Source organism: Nothobranchius furzeri, chromosome 18 (genome assembly GCF_043380555.1).
Source record: "Nothobranchius furzeri strain GRZ-AD chromosome 18, NfurGRZ-RIMD1, whole genome shotgun sequence".
In the NCBI taxonomy this organism is placed as follows: Eukaryota; Metazoa; Chordata; class Actinopteri; order Cyprinodontiformes; family Nothobranchiidae; genus Nothobranchius; species Nothobranchius furzeri.
The window spans coordinates 35,698,791-35,720,393 of record NC_091758.1 but is presented as its reverse complement, the minus strand read 5'-3'; the positions used below and the strand labels follow the sequence as shown (position 1 = coordinate 35,720,393).

Sequence of the window (21,603 nt, the reverse complement as noted above, 5' to 3'; positions counted from 1 at the left end):
TTAGACCCGAGGGTAAATTAGACATTGATGTGTCTACGGGGTAAAGTTAAAAGTCCCGGATTCTCATATTAGGCGTCTTTAAATGTCTGAAGTTGTTTCAACAACCAGGAAAAATCGATGTCATTCCTAAAAACTTAGGAGCCGCCATGTGGCTCTGTGAGATCCGCTACTAGAATATTCCCTCAATCCCTCCCCACATTTCTGAATGTTCTCCCGATGACATCACGCTGTTAAATATTCCCGTGGACTCTTCCCGGCGTCGGCGTCATCCTAGCACGAGGAGATAAGAGGAGCGCGCGCGCGCGCCTCAGCAACGCTTCTGTAGCCTAGCTAGCAGTGGGAAAGCTCAACGTTTGTCTGGAAGACCCCGCTGCCTCCTCCTTGTCCGCTTTGTCTCCTCCTCCTCGGAGTGAAAAAGGGGTAGCCACGAGGTTTCTGAGCTAAAATAAAAAGGAGGTGGTGCAGAAAATAGACGGTCTAAGTCGGGCGTGGTAGTAAGAAGAAAATTAATCTTTAGTCAAAAACTTCCAAGTGGCCAAAATGTCGCTGTCGGTACCACAGAACGGACTAAAGGGGGATGGCGAACCCGTTATCGAGCTTTTTGTTAAGGTAAGACTGCTGTTCAGTTTGCATGGTTGTGTTTTTATTTGTAAAAACATGTTAAATCACAAGTATTGGCAAACTTTTTAGTTATTTATGTATTTTTATGCAGCAGAAAGCTACAAAGCCATTCTACAAATACAAGCATACCGTTGTTTTGTAGCCAAAATAACGTATGCTAGTAGCCTTGACGTGCTTTGTTCGAAATAGCGGTCCAGACAAAACCTTTAGAGGACATTTTTGTTGTTTTAGGCATATTCTTAAGGTTTAAACGCACAGTTGTGTCCTTGTCTGCGGTGTCACAAGCAGGGTGGGTGCAGCTTTTCTCTGCCGCAGAGGAAATCTGATCTGTCAGAGCAGATTTGACAATGCAAAGTTCGCAATAAAATCGTATTTTCACTGTTAAAATTTAATTGCTCTTTTTGGGGGGCGTTCCCTCGACAAATACTATAAAAAGATCTAATATGTTGTATTTAACCAAATTAATGCAATAAACGTTGCCTTTATGAGCAAAAACAACTGTTTTCTATGAAGTTAATGAGCCATACTAGCTCAGGTAAGGTCCTCTGTCTTTATAGACATCATGCATCTCTACTGGCCAGGCTGATGGTTGTGAATGGGTGTTTTCTTACTGCAGCGTGGGTTTTTCTGTCCAGGGCGGGAAACTGGTGAAGTGGGGGAGAAAAAGTGGGATGGATACTAGCTGAAACATGGGGGCAGGGGGTCCTGCATTGAAAGAGAAGTTGTTGGTTGGAGCAGAGCAGAACATGATTTAAGGGTAACGGCCTCAATGGAAAGTTGCAGGCCTGGAAAAGAAAACATCTTTAAGTTCTTCATGTGAGTTTTTTTTTTATTATTCTGGCAGAACAGGGGAACAGCCAGCCATTTTTTAGCCATGTTTCACTTCCTACAGGAGAGGTTGCATCATCTCTGGGTCAAACATGCGGCCCGCGAGATGGTTGTGTAAACTTTATTTTCATACTTTACAATGTAGAGTGAAAATAAACGTATCTTTGTGAGCAAGTTTTCTCTGTAATGAGTATAAATAAAACAAAGCTGCGCTCAAGGCTCACACAAGAACTTGAATCCCATCCTGAAGTTGGCTGCCACTCAGGATGTGATTTCTGATATTGATGTGCTGTTGAAAGCTAAAAGATGTAAAGTAAAATGAGTCAAATATACTTTAAGTGCTGCATGAAACTGATCTAGCCATGTGATCTGTAAACTCTTTGAATCACTAAGGAATGTATTTTTTATTGATTGTTTTTTTTTCTTCAAATTTTCAAGTACACTTCAGGTGTTGTACTTGTACTACACTGTCTTCAGGCTCCAGCCTTGTTTTATATTGATTGTATTAAAACAAAGAAAACAATCTGAAGTTTTTTTTTATTTACCGGTCCGGCCCACTTGGGACTAGACTTCCCTCAATGTGGCCCCTGAGCTAAAATGAGTTTGACACCCCTGGGTTACACTATTCTAGATTTCTGTTGTTGGTCTATGCTGCCAACTTTTTGGGTCTCTTATAAAACTTTTCTCCACGTGGAAGGTGCAATGTCTATTTCCATGTCTCTGTCATGTGCTGGTGTGTCCACATCTATTATGACGATGTTCTCACTTTGCTGCATTAAACACAGTCATGAGACAGTGGCAGGCATGCATGTTGCCATAGGCACAATGCTTTGAGCTAAGCCTTTACAAACAGCTGATAACAAACTAGGCTCTTTGCCACCTCTGCTACTATTTGAAACTAATCTAATTATTTCTGCAGACAATGAGCTGCTGCAGTCTTTCTGTACAGCTTGGCATCCATAAAACTCATTTAAACTTTAAAAGTAGCTGACAGTCCCATTTTTGAGAAACTTTGATCTAGCATTCTTTCTGCCTGCGGTGTTTATAGCAGTTGTCACATTACTATGGGAACGCCTGACACCCTGCTCATCACCACTTGCTTTTATAGCTCACAACTGCTCATGGGTATGGCATTATGACTTCTAAGTGGGAGGACTGACCCTTGACCTCATCAACTAGAGATTAGATAACATTTTTGAGGACGATCTCATGGAAGTTGACTTTACTGCACCCACCCATGGCTGTTCCTTTAGCACTGCCACATTTAAAAGGCTAAAGTAGCTAACCTGAATGTTATTGTGCCTTACTTTTTATAGAAACCTCTTTTTCTGTTTTTAAAATCAGTCAATGTTCAAATTGGTTGACTGTTTATGACGTTACTTCCCTGAGTTTATTTGAGAAATTCATGCTGGAGAGGCATTCCTCACCAGCATCTGACCCGATTGAATAGTAATCAACAGAATACAGATGAGTCGAGAAACAGGCCGGCTTTATCTCCCCTCATATGCAGACTGAAAACTGTGCCAGGGTCACACAACGGGTTGCAAAGCCTTCTGCTGCCTCCAGATTTCCCTCCTCCTGCCAGCAATGATAACAGAGCCAGTAAACATGTTAAAGAAGTGCTTTTAAGTCTGGATGACACAAGAACCCATCTGTGTTTGTCCTTAAAGACTGCCCCATGGGAACCATTTAAATGGAAGCCTACTGCCAACGGGAGCTGTCAACAATGGAGCACTTCTGCATTCGAAGAGGATGGAGCATGCTCAGTACACACCTAGATGCCCTTTGAGCTTTACCTGTCATGTCTTGCTTCAATGCAAGAACTTGTATTTTATTTTTGATTTTATTTTCCTTTAAGACGTGTTTGTTCTGTCTTGATGGTCATCAGATGGTCAAACCTGTCTTGTGATGTCATATTTATGCGTCTAGCTCCAGTAGGCTACAATAAAGGTGTAATCTCTTAGAAAGAATGTTCTGTTTTTAATAACAAGTCTTAAATCTGTTTATTTACACACCATTCCATCTACTTGGTTTAAACCATTCCTCCCTCTCTGGGTGGTATTCTGTCTGCTGCATTTTAATTGAAAAATCAATAGAGCAGTTTATATTCTCCTAATTATATAGCTGTGCTAGAGTCAGCATTATGAGGTAGAGGACAAGGATTAATGATTGGTCTCTCTATTAAAGTGCAAGGCTTTTTGCTGTGTTGTTATTGATGCTCAGTGAATTAGCTTCTGCAGCACCTGGCTCGTCACCGCTGCTGCTTTGTCTGGTTGAGTGAGGCCTAATCGAACTGGAAGTGTGTTATTACACCAATTTGACATTGGAATTTTTTTTCCATCAACTCTTTAATTTTTATGTAACGGAAGTAAATTTGTACCAAGTTTGTACCAGCTTTAGCCTACAGCCATTATTCACCATTTCATTTAGTTACAGTGATGTTTATCTTTTTCATTGTACCGGTTTTAAAAACTACAGTGATCCCTCGTTTATCGCGGTAGATGCGTTCCAGACCTGGCCGCGATAGGTGAAAATCCGCGAAGTAGGGACACCATATTTACAGTACAGTACTATATTGAATTATCGTATGATCACATTCTCTTTTTGTGGGTAAAACTCAAGAAAAAATTTTTTTACTTGTTTTTTTTTATAGTTTTATTACAAAAAGTGCATTTTATGATGAAATTGATGAGGAAAAAACAGGAATTTCTTGATATTTCGCATAGAAAAATACCGCGAATCTGCAAATTTCCCTTGAATAAGGCTCCAAAGAAAAAATCTGCGAAGTCGTGAATCCGCGACAAACGAACCGCGAAGTAGCGAGGGATCACTGTACAAACAAACAGCCCATTATGATGAGGAGGGGCTTGTCTTGTTTACATAGCTTGTCCAGGAAGCTGGTGGCCTAATCATTAAGGAGGAATAAATGGATCCTATTGGAGAGGGTTGATGGGGATACGGTAGAAATCTCAGCCAAACGGATGAAAATGTGAAAAGAAGATCAGACTACCTATACTGAGCCTATGAAAGGGGATAATTGTTGGTGCGGGAGAGCATCCATTTAGTTCTTGTTTCTGATTCTTAGGCGTACACAGAGTAGCTGTTTATCTACCTTTGCCGAGTTTCGGTTCCTTTCAGTCGCCTTCGTCAGAGTCCTCAGGTGTTACCGATGATTCTCCTGTCACCGTGGGCTTTTTACTGCTCTGTTTACACTTAAGAATCAGGAAAAGGAATCAGAAAAACAACACAGAATGAACTAAAGGAAGAAGCATGAATTTAGTTTTATTTCTTTCACCACAAAAGTCAAGACACTAGTCCTGCTCCGCTTAATGCACACCGTCTGTGAAAGTTTACCAGAACCTTAATGAGACCTGGTTTTCAGTACATGAACAATATTTTTTGCTACCTTTTAATTTTGTCTAATTTTAAGAGGCACAAGGTAATGTAAATGTTTTAGTGTGTTTATTAAACTAAGCAAACTTACGTCTTTATTTTTAGAGCAAGAGTAAGACACTAATTTCTATATAAAAGTAAAGCGGTGGCATTTACCCTTCAGTGCAAAACAAAAGTTAACAGTATGAAGATAAAGTACAAATCTGTTCTTTGTGCGACAAATATGAAACAACTACTATAAAAGCCTAAAATAAAAAATTTAGATCCTAAATAAACAAATTACAAGTAAACACACAGTATAAATATGAGATTATTAGAGGGTTAGCTTTTTGTTTTTATCCTTTGGCTCACAAATCGATGCCGTAAACGATGAGGAGCTTCATTAAATAGCTGGAATTTCCATTTTTAGGAACACAAATCTGATCCCAGAGGTTACATTTAGCTCTGTTGCTGTTTATGCAATAAAATTCAGCCAAACCTCTGATGTTTTCAGCAATCTTTGGTCAGCGAACTCAGAGAATTGTAGTAAACGAAAGGCTGGGCTTTGTGTGTGACAGCAGTATTTGTCACTAACGATCAACAACATAAGGAGCTGTGTGGCTCAGTGGGAAAGTATCAAATGTATCTTACAAAAATATACATTTTGTTCCTTGATACTAATATCTAGCAAATGTTTTTGTTTGGTGTTGCGTTTTGGTACACAGCCCTATTAATATTTAAACTTTTTAATCTAGCCTGATTCTTCTGGTCAGTGTCTTTACTGCAGTTCTATAGAAACATCTAAGGAAAATATCACTAGATTCCCACAATGAAGGGTGTGGAAGTTAGCCTGGCAAGCCAGACTAAATAAATGTATTATTTAGTCTGGCCATGCTCCATTGACGGCTCTCGGTTGTGGGGCGGGTTCTACCGTTGTCTTTCAAATGATCTCCGCATTCCACTGGACAATGAATGTGACATACTCTTGTTTCACTCTGTTGCATCATCCCACCCACCAGGCATATAGAGTGCCCTGATTGGCCCACAAAGCGGATAAAGCTCTGTGATTTGTTCACTGAGCAGATAGAGCATGATTGGCCCACCATTATGGACCAATCACAGCTCTTTATGTGTTTGAAACCCCTCTAGAGAGCTGTGATTGGCTAGCCAGAGTCCTGGTAGGAGCTGCTGAGGTTCCAATGGAGCATGCCTAGACCATTCTTTGCAAAGCAAGAATTTGGTCTAGTTCACTAGGCTATGTGGAAGTCACAGCAGAAAATAACAATGGTGTATTTTTGTTGCACATGCTGTCAGTGTGTTTTGCCCTTGGTCTGCCATCTTTAATTTTTTTTAGAAATGACACCACGAGAAGCGTCTGTTTAGCTTTTGGATGACGAGGAAAAGATTCATTGTCTGAAAGATAAGATCAAGCTAGCAAAGCTGAAAATGACTTCATCATTTTAGCTTTTGCGATCATTTGAACGCTACCACTGAGGACATTCCTCTGGCTTACTGTCCATTTCTTGGGGTCATTTCATGCATTTCTCACATGGTAAAAGTTTTTTCTTAAGTTTAGCTCTTTGCTCTGTTCATTAGTAGGTTTTGTGGGATCTGAATATATTTGTTTGATTTGGTAGTTTCATCCTGCATCCAGAGTTACTCTAGTTATGCCATCTAATCTATGCTGGTATACTCATTTCTCCTGTTTTACTAGCTGAATCCAACTTTCCACAGACGTGTGTTTTCGATCCAGCACAGTAGTCATGTCTGACTGGAAGTTGTCAGGTTTCCACTGCCTGCTTGAGTCAGAGCCACACACGTGTGTGTTGGTGTTTCCACGTTTCAGCAGATTGTGACTACTTGTACACATCTTTCTTACAGTGGTCAGAACTCCCAGTACCCACCCAGTCCGACCTGAGTCATTCAGTCATCGGGCCACACCTCTAGACCTTTTTTTTTTTTTTTTTGGTCACCATCTGTCAAAAACAACCAAACCTCAGATCCTGTATTCTAATAGATCCATCACCACGCACATTTGTTCCGTTTTCACCCCCAAACAGGCCGGCACTCCAGCAAACACAGTGAGGTGTTGCCACAACGTTACCATGACTGCCCGCTCTCAAGGATGTTTCTGCTCTGTGTCAGAGCAGGAGGTGGGAAAGCTGCAGCGGCTCCTGTTACATCTTTAGTTCCTTATTCAGTCAAGTGTGGCTTGAACTTTCTGAGCTACTTTAGAAAGTAGAGTGTGTGTTAGGGAAGGACACACACACACACACACACACACACACACACACACACACACACACACACACACACACACACACACACACACACACACACACACACACACACACACACACACACACACACACACACACACACACACACACACACACACACACACACACACACACACACACACACACACAGGCCACCATGTTACTAAAATTAGTTCCTTAGCAAAGACTGGGAGCATGGTGACCTGCATGAACACGATTCGCTGTCCTGATTGCCTATATCGTGACATCGCTGGTCTAAAATAAAGCAAATGAGTCCAAACGGGAAAAAGAAGCTAAAAGACTCTTATGGATGAGCTGAATTTAGGATGATATTTACTCTAATCAAATGTTATTAAGGGTGTGTGTGGCCCAGTTTCGGTGCTTGAGTTTATTGTTATAGCTGATAATGGCCATTACATCAGACTACAGAGGTTACAGAGGAAGCAATGAGAGGCATGACCTCATCGTGTTAGACGAGAGACTGTGGCGTGGCGTCTTTTCTGAGTCTGGTTGTCCTGTTGTTGGGTCTCTGTGTCCAGGATACAAGCTCCTAGATAACGTCTGGACTCGAACATGACTCACGGCCTCCACTGATGTCAAAACAGTCGCTGACTCTGGTTCGGTTATTTTAGCCTATTTGTGACAAACGTGTATTAGATGAATGGAAATATGGTGTCCTTAAATGTGGGCAGAAATAGGCAGGCGCATGTGGTCCTACTGACAAATTCTCGTCTGTATTTTTATTTAGAATTTTAAACATGGAGGTGTTTTGCCCTAGAAGGTCTTCCTCCTGTATAATGTAGCCCCTTGTTCATGTGTTTGTATTGGGTTGTGTTTTCTTCGCCCTGGCTAATGTAAAACATGCCAAACAAGAAGTGCTTTGTGCTTTTCCATGAGCTTCTCCAGAAGCCCTTTTCCTTAAATGTCAGTTTAACGGTCGCCTTCTGAGGAGGACGGGTTTGAGTGGCTGTTCTAAAACCTTTACAGCTGTTTTTATGTCACTTATTTTCATGTTTTTGGTATTCTGATTCTAGGAATGCTTCCTTTGTTACACGACGTTGGGAAATGCAGCCCAGATGTTTATTGAATGTAAAACGGAAATGCAGCTCCAGCAGCCTAATCTCTTAAATTAAGGCAGGCATCCTCTTTGAATGGAGGTAACAGGACATTTCTGGAATAGTTTCCCCCTCCTTTCTCAGATCCCACCCCCACCCCCCACACACACACTCCACAGAGGGGCCCAGGTTAAGGGCAGAGTCGTAAAGAGGGAAGAGGAGGAAGAAAAAAATCACACCTCCTGTACGACGTATCCATCCTCCTTTCTTTACTTCTCAGTTAAACCATCTATTATTACCGCCCGTTCCCCTTTTACAAGAACGCACAATCCTGTTTCTTCCCTGCTTCCTGTAACATCCCAGCCTCTCATTGTGCTGCAGCTGCTTTGTCTTTGGCAGAGAGCTGCAGTCTGCTCTGCTGCAGACTCAAGAGGCTCCGGCCACGCCGCCGTTCTCAGAACAGGCGAAGGCAGAAGGAAAAGTGTGCCGTTCCTCTCTCAGGCCTTTCTTGGTCATTTGATACACCGACTCAGTTCAACTGTATTTAAAAGCTGCTACCTCTTTTGATTTGCAAATTATGTTTTACATGTTTTCTATCACAAGCAAAATGAGAACTCGCTTCTTACAGTTCTGGTTATTCCTTGCCACATGCTAGCTCTCCTCTCCATGTCGTGTGTTGCCATGGGAACGGTTGCTGTGTTGCGTTTCCACCCTTGATCCGGACCTTGAATGGTCCGCTGTAGGTGCTGCACTGTGGTTTAATCATCCCATTGATGTCTTTGTGATCCTGTAAGGACGAGTCCAGCCTCGTTTCAGCCACAAACCGCGATGGCCTCGAGGCCAGGGCTTTATTCTCGTGCAGAGTCTGTAAAAGTGAGAAAAGAGACGTTTTATCTACCGAACAAAGGCCGTGTGATTTAATTCAAGTGTTTTAGATTTTCAGTTGAAAAGAAAAAGGGGGGAGAAGACAGTTGCAGGACAGTTGGAGTCAGCAGACGGATCAGAGCGTCTCACACAGCAGCAAGCTTGTCCACACGAGCACGGAGCTGCTGGACCGACTGAACTCTCTGGAACAAAGTCCTCCATTGAGAAACGATCAAAACCTACATCTGTGTTGGCACGCAAACATTTATCTAGAATGTTTCAAATAAGCTGATTTGATATCTTTTATCGCTTTGCGTTACCTGAGAGGTGAGACATGTCGTCCTGACTCGCAACAAATGGGCGCTAAGCATGAAATAAATTGGAAGTGACATTTTTGCTAGTGCACCATCTGATCTGATCTTTTCCCACAGCTGTGGCTCTCAGCTTTACGAAGTGGTTTATATGAAATAATCAGGCATGCCTTGGAGAGGACTTAACTGTCTGTAGATTTTATTAAGATACTTTAGGAAACGAAGGTAATGAAAACGAAAAGCTTATTCTGCCTCCTGATGTGGAATCGAGATGAAGCCGTCATGGCCGGGAGCTGATGTGTAATTTAAAGGGTTGGAAAAACAAAGGAGAGGATGCAGGGATGCAGGGAGAGGAGGAGACATCTCTGACAGTTTGCTGTGTCCTCAAATAGCGTTTGTAATTACTACTTTGTGTGTGTGAGAGAGAGAGAGAGAGAGAGGAAATCACTGCTTTCTTTTTGTTTTGTATAACATTTTCTCCCTTTTCCCTGTTTTATCTTCTACCTGTTAAATCAGCATTCTTCTTGTTTGATCACTTTATTTCCCTCAGCTCAGAGTGTTCAGTCTTAGGAGAAAAACAAGCCCTATAGCCTCTTTAAGGCTCTCGTTACTCTTTAAAGTGGTTCTGCAGACTAATGAAGGGGAAATGTGCTGAGGTCTTTAAGAAAAAAGACTTGGTTCTCCACAATTTCCCTCCTACTTTTTTTTGTCATTATTTGTATCGGACCCTCTGTGGGGAAGTGCAGTGAAACGCCCTGAAACTTGTAAAGGTTGAGAAGCAGAGATACGATCTTTTTACTGTGGCGATTTTGACCTCCTCTGGTTTCAGCCCGAGTCTAAATGTCGCCTTATCAGTTACAGAAACTTGTGTCCCTTAATTAGCGTTTGCAATGATTAACTGACATGTTTTCACCGTTTGTTTTGCACCAAGTTCTGAAACCTGATTTAAACAATAATCCAGTTCCCTTTCTGTTTAAGGCGGGCAGCGATGGAGAGAGCATTGGGAACTGCCCCTTTTCTCAACGGCTGTTCATGATTCTGTGGCTTAAAGGAGTTGTCTTCAACGTCACCACGGTGGACCTTAAAAGGTACCTGACCTCTGTTTTTAGTAACTATCCGCTGTAGTTTTCATCCTTGTACGTTTCCCTCCTTTTGATGGCGTCCTGCAGCTCTCCTGGGCGTTTCCACCAAGATTTCAGCCCCACCTTTTAACACGCTCGCTGCTTCCCTGCTGCTTATTTGGTTTTCCCATGACCCCTTCCCAGACCAGAAAAGGATAAACACACAGACTCTGTAGAAGCTATTTTAAGGTCCTCGACTCCACTAACTTCCTGCCTAGAAGTTGGTGGTGAAATGTGTTTTTTACTAGAGGTGCTGAAAAAAATGGATTCAAGTCTGAATTGGGATTCTTATTTATAACGATTCAGAATCGATTCACAAAGGTTCAGAATCGATCCCAAGAACTCAAATGTTTAGCATGTTACAGGTCCGAGATGCACTTTTGTCTGTTTTTTATCTTTGTTAGGAGAGTCAGTACTCCATTTACTTTTGTGGTCCCATAAATTGAGATGATTTATAATTGAATCTGCTGATAAGAGGGCACTTGAATGTCATTTTTTCCATACTCATTAATTTGAGATATTCTCATATTTATTTTCTAAGTTGGTGAGTACTCAGGATTACTCATGTAACTTGTTTCTACACATACTTGAAAAGTATTTGACCATATTACTTTCAAAGCTACTGTTGGGTAACTACAGATTTGTTATATTTTACAAGGTAAGCAAAAATAAATGTTGCCTTTTTAGAATCACTTGATTTAACCTTGTAAATTTGCATTTTTTGAGCATGACCAGTTTAAAGTCAAATAAAAATGTCCCATAGCTTTAACTAACTTGTACAACAAAGTAGTAGTTCATCCTGGAGCGGACGCTCTTTGTTAATACTGATTGTGAATCGATTTAAATTGAGAATCGAGAATCGATTCTGAATCGAATCGACACACAGAGAATCGGAATCAAATCGTGACTTGCTCTAAGATTCACATCCCTATTTTTTTACCCACTGGAACTCGGTGATCGTCTGCTGTTTTGTTTTTCCTTGCAGCTGTGGTGATATTTGCTTTCATGTGTGGATTCTGCTCCACCTAAACTGCAAACTTTGAATCTGTTTAGTCTGTTAGCTTCTTCTGCAGTGCAGTCACAATAATAATTACCTCCTTTAAAATTTCTTGTTTTTTTGCTTTGTTGTTACACGTTTATCAAAGTTTAGTTTAAAATCCGTCTGATCTTGTGGGGCAAAAAGTTGCTCTTTCCCCATTAAATCATTAAATAATTGTGGTTAACCACATTATTTATTAAAACAGAGTTAAAATTCACCAGCTTTACCCAGCCCTGCTTGTTGGCAGACCTGTAAAATTGAGAAATCATATCAGTAGAGACCTGATTTACTCCTTAAAGAGCAAGTTCACGTTTTGAAATGTGACCCTTTCACATGCAAGCTCAACATGAAAATAGTCCACGTTTCCTGCATTAGCGCCAATGGAAAACAGACGGGCAATTAGAAAGCCTGTGATATTAGCACGTCATTATGTCAAAAGTTAGCATTCATGGACTCGCCCATCTGGGCTCCCGATGGGGAAGGCTGTTGTTGAGTTAACGTCCAGAAGAGAGCAGAACATGTCTCAGCTTGTAGAAGCTAACCGTTTGCATTAGTGGTAGAGCCATGTTGTTGTTACCCAATCAGAGGCAAGTAGGGATGTGTATTGGTGACATTCTGGCGATACGATACATATCACTATACAGGGGAGATGATTCAATATATCACCATATATTGCAATACATTCAGACGTTATTAGCGGTTTATTTTGTTGACTGAATTTATTGTAGGAATAGTCAGTAAACCGTCCAAACTGATACTTAACATGTTTAACATGAGGTATCTGTACCACAATAAAGGGATTTACATTTCAGTGGTGGGAACAGAACCCACTGCACACTGCTGCCAGCTAGCGGTTGGTGTTCAAATTACACCAAAGAAAAGAAAATACACAAATGTTTGCATGTAAATTCTTCCAAAAATTAGATACAGGCTTTTGAATATCAATCTAATATTGCATGAAAAATATCGATATATTGCCATATCGATGTTTTCTTACATCCCTAGAGGCAAGGTGTCTGAATATCAGGAAATAAAACTCCAAAACCTGCCATTTTCTGCTCCCCTAGCTAAATTCTACTTCCTGATATTGAGGCACAAGAGCAGATATTGACTCACAAGGCATTCTTTTATATTAGAGAACACTTTTAAAAAAGGGTAACGTGGTCTTTTATGCTAAAAAGACCCTTTAAAAGGCTTCTCATCATACCCCATTCTTAAAGTGGCAGTGTGTATTTTCCCTGGTGATGGGGGTAGTACATACCAAATCATTGCAAGCATTATTTTGTGTTTAAATAAGACCTTACCAACGGATAGCCATTAGGGTCAAAAGTCCCTGGGAGTGCAACTTCCAGCAAAGGGACAAGCGCATCAAATTCACTTTCATCACTGGAAATGAGTGGAGGTAAATGTGTAAAACAACAATGTTTGTTATTTGTTACAAATCAGTAAATGTGTTTTGTCCTCACGGGCTTCCGTAGATGGAAACATGGCATCCAATAGGGCGTCGCCCACAGACTTAGACCCACTCCTATGTAACTTAGACCAGATTTTTATGGTTATATGTTGTGAAACTGCCAATATTTTTACAACTGGGCATCTTATAATTCATTTACAACATTTCAGTGGATATTTCCAGAGATTTGTGGTAAAAACTACACACTGTCACTTTAATAAATTATGTAGAAAGTGCTGCAGGCCTCGCTTAGTGATTGTTGGGCCCAAAAAGAAGACAAAGGCCCATCCCACGTTTGCCAAAAATCACTTTAATTTCCCTGAGACTTTTTCTGTAGAAATCAATGACAAAGTGGAGCTTTTTCTGGAAAGTCTTATCCTGTTAAAATATTTAAATTATCATTATTTCATTAAGAACTGTTGTGTCTCTCTTGCAGAGAATCTTGAATAATGTCAGACTTTTGACTTTAAACAAGCTGTTCATGCTGGGAAACCTTCCAAACTGGCTGACTTAAAACAATTCTGCAAACAAGAGTGATGTTAGAGGCTCATTACCAGTTTTTACACGTGCCCGACTGTGGTCGCTGCTACCAGGGCTCAACAGTCAGTTATTACATTTAGGCAACGTATGACAGCTTTTTTTATATATCACATTTCATGCAGAGACAAATTAATGTGCTTTCCATTAGCAAGAACATCAAAATCGACGGGACAGAAAATACAGTTTAAAAATGAAAAAGAGACAAATTTAGAGTAATGCCTTTCTTGCACGGGCCCGGGTTGGTTTAGAGTTGTTTTGTCTTAATAAACGTTCATTAAAATGTATTTACTGATCTGAAAACGAACAAAAGCAAAAACAAAAGACCCACTTTCACAGTTCTGTGCAACAACCGGCTAGTTTGTTTTCATATTTAAGATAAACTCCTGTTTTAAGTGTCTTTCAAGGTAACCAACGCTTTATTTTGTCTTTACAACAACAGGAACGTCACTGAGCATCAGCAGGAATGGAGATACAACCAGGAGTTACGTTTTAGCTCTTCTGTTGGTGAACAGTTCTATTGAACTGTGTGCATTTTCTTAACCGCTAGTGTGAAGATTTAGATATATTTGCATACATTTCCCTTACCCCCTCCTGTTAAAGAAGGTGTAGAAGCAGACCGTTTAAAGGAGCCAGTGTTTCCCTTTAGTGTGTCTTTCTCCAGCTAAACCTCATCCAAGTTTAACTGTAGTTTCCTAGAGGGACATGTGCTGTGTTTGTTTTCTGTGCTATTTGGTTTATTTTATCTTGAGTCAACAATAAAAGTCTGCAGCACATTATGGTGTGTGCTTACTTTACGGCGCGTTTACTGTCAAATTTGACAGGAAGAGCTAGGCATGTAAATCATGTTCCTGTGGAAGCACATGAGTACCAACATTAAAGGTGGACTGGGTGTTCTTAGAAAAAGCTGTTGTAGCAAGCTGATTTCCGAAAAGTAACAAAGGTACAATTAGGGCTGGGCGATATGACGATTTTAGACCGTTTTACGATCTACACATCTGACGGTCTGTCATTTTTGAGAGACCTTTTTATCACGATTCACAGCTCTGCTGTTGAATTTCTGCCTCTGAATGAAAAGGGAACTTACCCCCAGGCGAATGACACGCCTTTGTTTGACCCTTAACCAATCAGAGTGAGTCATAGTAATATATTAGTGCCCCGCTTGTTTTCGCCTGTTTGTGAACAAACATGCTTCGGCCGCGGCTGAGAGCGACAACGAGGTTTTCGTTCCGAAGAGGAACGCAGGGTTTCCTTAACGCGCTACGCTAACAACTTAGCGACGTGACATGTCTCGGAGAAAGCGTAAAAACACGTTGGACGCTTCTTCTGAAGCAGGAAAATAACACCGCTTCTTAAGCAGAGCACGACCTCGCCTCGGCTCGTTCACCCTCTGCCGAGCCGGACTGAGCTCGGTCACTGGGTCGTTGGAGCTGCCCCGTGACTGCCTGATGGAAAACCAGCGGGTTTCATCAGACTCGTAAAGTTTCTTGTTTTCGCTGGGGACCCCCTGTATTTTACCGTTCCCTCCTGCAGTCTTCCCCTATTAACATTTAAAATGATTCTGTAAACTCCGTGTATCAATAGAAACGATCTCTGCCAGCTGCAGTAAATGTAGTCTCCAAATAATAAATCTCCAAATAATTCATCTGTGTATCTCCTTTGATCCGCATTAGTGATATTCTCAGCACCAGAACAGGGAAGCAAAGAAAGATTCCTGAGTTTGTTAGTAATTTTATTTATTAGGTGCATCTAACCTGTTCTATTTTTCTCTGAAATGAGATCAAATCAGTGCTTCTATGGGTTGTCTCCAATCTGCACTGGAAAATTTTACTTTATTTAGAGACGTGTGGCAGAAAATATTCTGAATGCGCAGTTTTTTGCTACCACAAGCGATCTCTGGTCCAGCCGCACATCAGAGCCGTATTTGAGCTTAACTATCCACTACATGAGCAACTGAGAGCTACATAGTATTTTGAACAAGTTAATGTTTGCACAATACGTTTGCAATTGACATGTTTGCACTTTAAATATGTTTACGATTTAAATTTATGTGAAGTTACTTGAAAAATGAGAGAAACTGATTTTTGTAATTGTTTCTCTCAGGGCTTTTATCATCTCTGGTGTGAGTTTAAAATATAAGTGTGTTAGCACTGTGCTGATTATCCCTAATATGAATAAATGTTTATTTATTCAATGTTTCTCTTCTTTAATACGCAATTGAAGTTATGCTATTCATGGATAAAAAATCGTGATAAAATATTGGAAAAATCGTGATATTCTATTTTTGCCATATCGCCCAGCCCTAGGTACAATGCCCTTTTTTTTCTTTTTAGCACAAACTAGCTCAGGATGATTACATCTAAGAAATTTGCATAGTAGGCCTTTAAAAACAGGATGCTCACAATGATTGAAGTTTTTCCAGGATTGTACTTTTAAGAGGCGATTACAATTATTACTTTGTGACAAAACTTTTAATTGGCTGCCGTCGGTATGTGAAGATTATTTTAAGCAAATATGGTGAAAAGATATGCAGAAAAATATCGCCTACTGCACATTTTTAACTATTAAACCTTTCTCTTGGGTATTTTTGTCCGTTGTTCAGTGTGACTGGTTTGGGTCTAAGTGCCTACTTGCCCACTCCTCAGTGAACTCTCTCAGGGACTGCACCACGCCCCATTAACATGCCAAGGAGATGAAGTCATTTCCTTTATTTTTTATTTTTTTGGCCTTAATTCTCAAAGTTCAGCCATGTTGGTCCCAAACGAGCGTTGCTGCCCGTCACTTTAGTATCACTGCTGCCGACTCACTCGGACAAGCTGCTGACTCACTGGTGTGTGTGTGTGTGTGTTTTATTTTTTTCTTTTAAGAGGCTGTTTGTGTGTTTTTCCTACTCAGTTGTGTTCACACCACTCATTCAACACATGCTCATTTTTGCTTGTGTGGCAGCAGCATCTGCCTGCCAGCTGGTACAGAATGTGCTGGTCTGAAGGCCGCAACACACACACACACACACACACACACACACACACACACACACACACACACACACACACACACACAGTTAAGACATAACAGCTGCCATTGGAGGAAAGAAGTAGACAATTCCATGAAGCACTTAGATTTTCTCAATAATTCCAACATGTCTTTTTACTTTATTTAACAGGAAGCCCGCGGACCTTCAGAACCTGGCCCCTGGCACACACCCTCCCTTCATCACGTTTAACGGCGAGGTAAAAACCGACGTCAACAAGATCGAGGAGTTTCTCGAGGATGTCCTCTGCCCGCCCAAGTGAGTGCTTTCTGATGCGTGGTATAGATGGCCGCCGCACCTACACAGCCAAAGCAAAGCAATGCAAAAATCTTAAAACCGGGCGTCTTCATCGCACAGAAAATATGTTTCTTGAGTCTTCATTATTTTTCTTATTGGAAATAAAAAAGCAGTGAATTTTTCATTATCACACAATATGAATTCAGCTGCTTGTTTATTTGATGGCAGCGTCTGTGAATGCGCTGAATTACATTGTTTTTATAAAATCAGGGACCAAAGCTGCACAAAGCCTGTGTGTTTGGTTTAAAACAGTATATTCTTTATTTCAGTATTTGTTATGGTTCTAGTAAAGCTACATTTCTGTATTTGTCTTGTTCAGGTACGTCAAGCTGGGTGCAAAACACCCCGAGTCCAACACTACAGGGATGGACATCTTCGCCAAGTTTTCTGCGTACATCAAGAACTCCAAGCCGGACGCAAATGAGGGTACGTCACTTATTTCTGTCTTTGGCACCAACAGGCTAGGTGTGCTGGACTACAGCTGATCTGCAGAAGTCTGTGGGCTGTGAAGGGAGTGCTCCAGTTGCTAGGCGACCCTGGTAGCTCTGCCCTGATTGGTGGTTTAGTCAGAAAGGGGAACACAGAGCTTTTGTTCTGCGCCGTCCTCCTCACCTGAAGCCTTCCTGAAAACTGTCTGTTTTTTAATTTGCACACATCCTACAGATTAAAGGCCACCTCCGTGACTTTACTGATTACAATATAGTCCATTTTACTTTGGAATAATTGTTTAGGAAAAACATTCCTTGGAAGAATCATGATGGAATACCAAATGTTTTAGTCGAAGGTGTTCTCCACCCTGGGACAATATTGAATCATGGGGTGAAAGTCAAAACCGTGTCAACAGTTCGAAGCCAAACCTTTTGGATCATTGAGAAACTTTCACAAATTTACATTCATGTCATATTTTCTAACAGTGACATCTCTTCCCACTAACTACTGTGTAAATATAAGGACCTGTACATAACCTCACAGGAACGCAGACCATTGTGTTAAAACTCTTATCATCAATGCTGCTGGTTGTGAAAGAGGAGGTGAAATGGTCCTGTTGGACCTGTGTTTCTTACCTGGTTAAATGCTGCCCCCTTGTGGTGACCAACATAACCAGCTGTAATAATGAAAATCTCCAGGTCTGGAGCGTGGCCTGCTGAAGACTCTGCAGAAGCTGGATGAGTATCTTCGCTCCCCGCTTCCCGATGAGATCGACCACAACAGCATAGAGGACGTCAAGGTGTCCAACCGCAGGTTCTTGGATGGAGAAGAAATGACGCTGGCAGACTGTAACCTGCTGCCCAAACTGCACATAGTTAAGGTAAGCGCCTTTCCAGCAGGAACTTACTCTTAAATAACCCGTTTATGTCCAAACGTTGGACATAAACGGGTTAACCTTTTTTGTTTGAAATTCAAAATATGCAAACCAGTTCAGTCTGGTTTCAGGGCAGCTTATTGATGTCTACCTAGATGTATATTTGAATGATTAAAGTGAATATTGTATAAAAACAAATATATATATTAATAACTGTAAATGTTTTCCAAGTGCTAAAAAGGTGTTTTTTTCTTGTTCAGTATCTAACTTTGTGCTTTTAACCAGGTTGTGACTAAGAAGTATCGAGGCTTCGACATCCCCAGAGAGATGACGGCCATCTGGAAGTACCTGAACAATGCTTACACACGCGAAGAGTTCACCAACACCTGCCCCAGCGACAAAGAGATAGAAATCGCTTATGCAGACGTGGCCAAGAGGCTGGTGAATTAAGATCTCCCTCCTCTGGACTGAAGTGCTCATTCATGAGAAAGAAAATACTCTGGACTTCTTTTCCTTCTCTCCTCATCTGCAACAAACACCTTTTTTTTTCCTCCTCCGGTTTTATGAAGGTATCTGTTTTATGTAGTGGAACCAGCAGAGGCCACTATTGTTCCACCTTTGTCACTAATCGCTTTGGATGAATGCGTAAGAAGCAGCAGCCAGGTGTGTGTATCAGTGCTCCTAGAGAGAACCAACCTGAGAAGTGACCTTCCAGTTGACTTTTATTGTGAAGGGGAAAAGTCACAAGCTGTTGTTTTCCTGTTGAAGTTAGAAATAGTAATTTTGTTCTGATTTAATCTAAAAGAACACTGAAAATCTTTATTTTTGGTGTGTCGGCTCGTGAAGAGAGGCGAACAGTGTTCTAGCTTCAGTGTTTCTGCCTTCAGTATTTGACACGGTTCCGTAGGAGCGGAAGGAAATCCCAACCTGCTTTATCGTAAGAATCAGTCTGAATAATTCCAATTACAGTTTCTATGTGCTCCGATTTTCTCCGCTTGTGTCTCATTTAGGTGAAGAGTAGCTCAGCGCAGTAGAACTGAAGGACTTTTCTCGTCCCGGCTGCAGAAGGATACAAACTCAGGACTTAGGAGGTCTATAAGGATCCAACCATATGTAGCTAACAGACGAAGGTTTATTTTGGTTTTTCCATTTGAATAGAAATGGAGCATCTTCATTTTCATGCTGACTGCAGTAAAATATACATCTTTAACCAAAAATAGCTCTGGTCTCACTGTAGATGTAAACTAGTGAAGTCGAAGGAAAAATGAGAGAAACCACATTTCTTCAGCAGCAGAGTGAAGGGATCATAAAAGCAACACTAAAGATATTTATGACTAAATGAAGTGAGGAGCCTTGAAGTTAATTGTTCTAATTTCACTTTTTTTTTCAGCGTGTAGCCTGATCCGAGGTAGCGATTGTATGCGTTTACACACAGTAGCTCAAAGAAGTGCTTTAGTCGAGTTTCAGACTTTTGTTATGTAATGAAACTGAATTAAAAAAAGAATTGTAAATATTTTTGCATTACTCAGATTTCATAGTGTGAGTCTTTTGCATATCATCAGAATTCCGGAGGGAAAAACGAGCTGTTTTTCACCTGCTCGGATTCTAGGTTTAAAAAGAAAACATTTCCGGTTTGCCTTACTTTGATGTTCTGCAGGAAGGAATTTTTTAAAAGATCATTTCATTGCATCTAAGGTGGTGTTTGTACAAAGAAAATATCCAACGTATTTCATGGCTTCTTTTTTTTTTTAATAATATTGACTGAATTTAAATAAAGTTCTTATTAGCACTTGGACTGGTGGGTTTGGTTGTGTTATCTGACTGGTTGTCTTTGCTTTTTGTCCCTTTACTTTCTCAATTCAAAATAATAATCGTCTTCAGATCACCAAGGAACGAACACAGATGAAAGCAGTCGTGACAGTTTATCAAAACATGCTGCAAAACCTATTTCTACCTATTTAAAAGGAGGCTAGGCAGTTTAGGCATGCTTTTAGCACCCCCTAGTGTCTGTTTAGTGAAACAACATCTTGCACACCTTAATCTAACTGCTGGAATGTCTTCCCATCCTCCTTTAGTTTCTACCAGAGAGGCTCATCACTAAATCAATCATATCCGCATGCTGGAAGCAAACTACCAGGCCAGGCATGTCGGCTTCATTTTACTAAGTCCAATAGGGACCTGACCGACACTGAAGTTGCAAATGAGGTATTCTGGACACGGGGGCGATGGGGGGTCTCTTTTATCCCGTAAAGGGTCATTTTTAGCAAGTACTGGCTCAAAAAATTATTTAAAACTATGAAAAATGTAGATAGTATCTCATTCAAAGGCCTCATTTACTTGTTTTTTTTCTTTTCTTTATACATCTGCTGTGGTCTCTTAATTTGAAAGGTTGTCTTGTGACTCATTTTCTGTGGGGAAAAAGCTCTGATGCTTCTGGTTCAGGGAGTAAATAGAAGTGATGAAAATGACAGGATTTTGTGTTTTACTCATTAATATTCATTACATGCAAATGTCTAACAGCAAGAATACTCTTCCGCTGCCTTCGTTCGCTCTTTTTTTGGGTAAAAAATGCAACGTTGATATTTTGTCTCCACAAACAACACAAGTATGAACACAATCTGGCATATTGTGGTGCCGCTAATGCTAATGGTTAGCTTCTACCAACTGAGACGAGCTCTGCTCTCTCCTGGCTGCAAAGTCAGTACAGTCCTAAGCAGTCAGAAAACAAGATGGGCGGGGCCAATAATGCAAATTTCGTCTGTGATGTAGAAGCGACTGGCTTTTTCTAACCTGGTTGTTATTATGTATATTTCCTTCCGTTTATTTTCCTTTCAGAGCATGATGTGTTGCTTTTTGAGATTGTTTAGCCTACTTCCAGCTTCTTTATTCTGGCAGGGATCAGGCCTGGGTGAGGCTTCACTTTCTATATAACACAATTAATCAGTTTTGACATGGAACTAGGTTGTTTTGGATTGCTTTCCTCACATTTAACAAATATCTTTGTTTGATATTACAACTTGTTCACATTTAAATGACCATAAAGCAAAAACAAGAAACCCTTGCAGAACATTTTGAACAGATGATCGTATTGTCTGTAACCTCTGACTTTTCTAACTCAAAATAATCAAGTAAGTGTGATTACTTTTCTCCCAAAACAAAAAGTCTTTCAGTTTAGAAAATAGAGTAACTTCGTGTACATCCTTGCGGACGGTTTGCAGGAACTGAAAGTAAACGTGTTTGTTAACCTGTCTTTAAAAACAAGCCTCTGAGGGAACGTTCAAGTCCCCACAAATAGCCCCGGGGACATTTCTCATTGAGCTCCACCACAAACGAATACAAAATAATCATTTGCATTCTCGTTTAAGTGCTTAAGAGAAAGTCAAAGGTCATGATAGCGGTTGTTGCTCCCCCATCTATACATCTAATCTGAAGGCTTCCTTTCTTTAGTGTGTTTGTTAGAAAAGCAGAGGAGCCCCAGAACCAAATCCAGTT

At 40.7% G+C, this 21,603-nt stretch overlaps 1 protein-coding gene across 1 annotated transcript; it reads left to right on the top strand.

The window, feature by feature from the left end:
• The first annotated feature begins 327 nt into the window (after positions 1-327).
• Positions 328-19,328, top strand: clic4 (chloride intracellular channel 4). Its single transcript, XM_015970387.3, has 6 exons — positions 328-609; positions 10,309-10,418; positions 16,644-16,769; positions 17,128-17,234; positions 17,936-18,117; positions 18,397-19,328. Exons 1-6 carry the CDS (start codon positions 541-543, stop codon positions 18,559-18,561), a joined length of 759 nt encoding a protein of 252 aa, XP_015825873.1. The 5' UTR covers positions 328-540; the 3' UTR covers positions 18,562-19,328.
• The last annotated feature ends 2,275 nt before the right edge of the window (positions 19,329-21,603 follow it).

Bases quoted from the DNA above. Each gene is read 5' to 3' on its own strand.
- clic4 (XM_015970387.3), top strand. From the start codon at position 541: ATGTCGCTGTCGGTACCACAGAACGGACTAAAGGGGGATGGCGAACCC. The intron at 610-10,308 runs GTAAGACTGCTG...TTTCTGTTTAAG, and splicing joins TTATCGAGCTTTTTGTTAAG to GCGGGCAGCGATGGAGAGAG. The intron at 17,235-17,935 runs GTACGTCACTTA...GAAAATCTCCAG, and splicing joins CAAGCCGGACGCAAATGAGG to GTCTGGAGCGTGGCCTGCTG.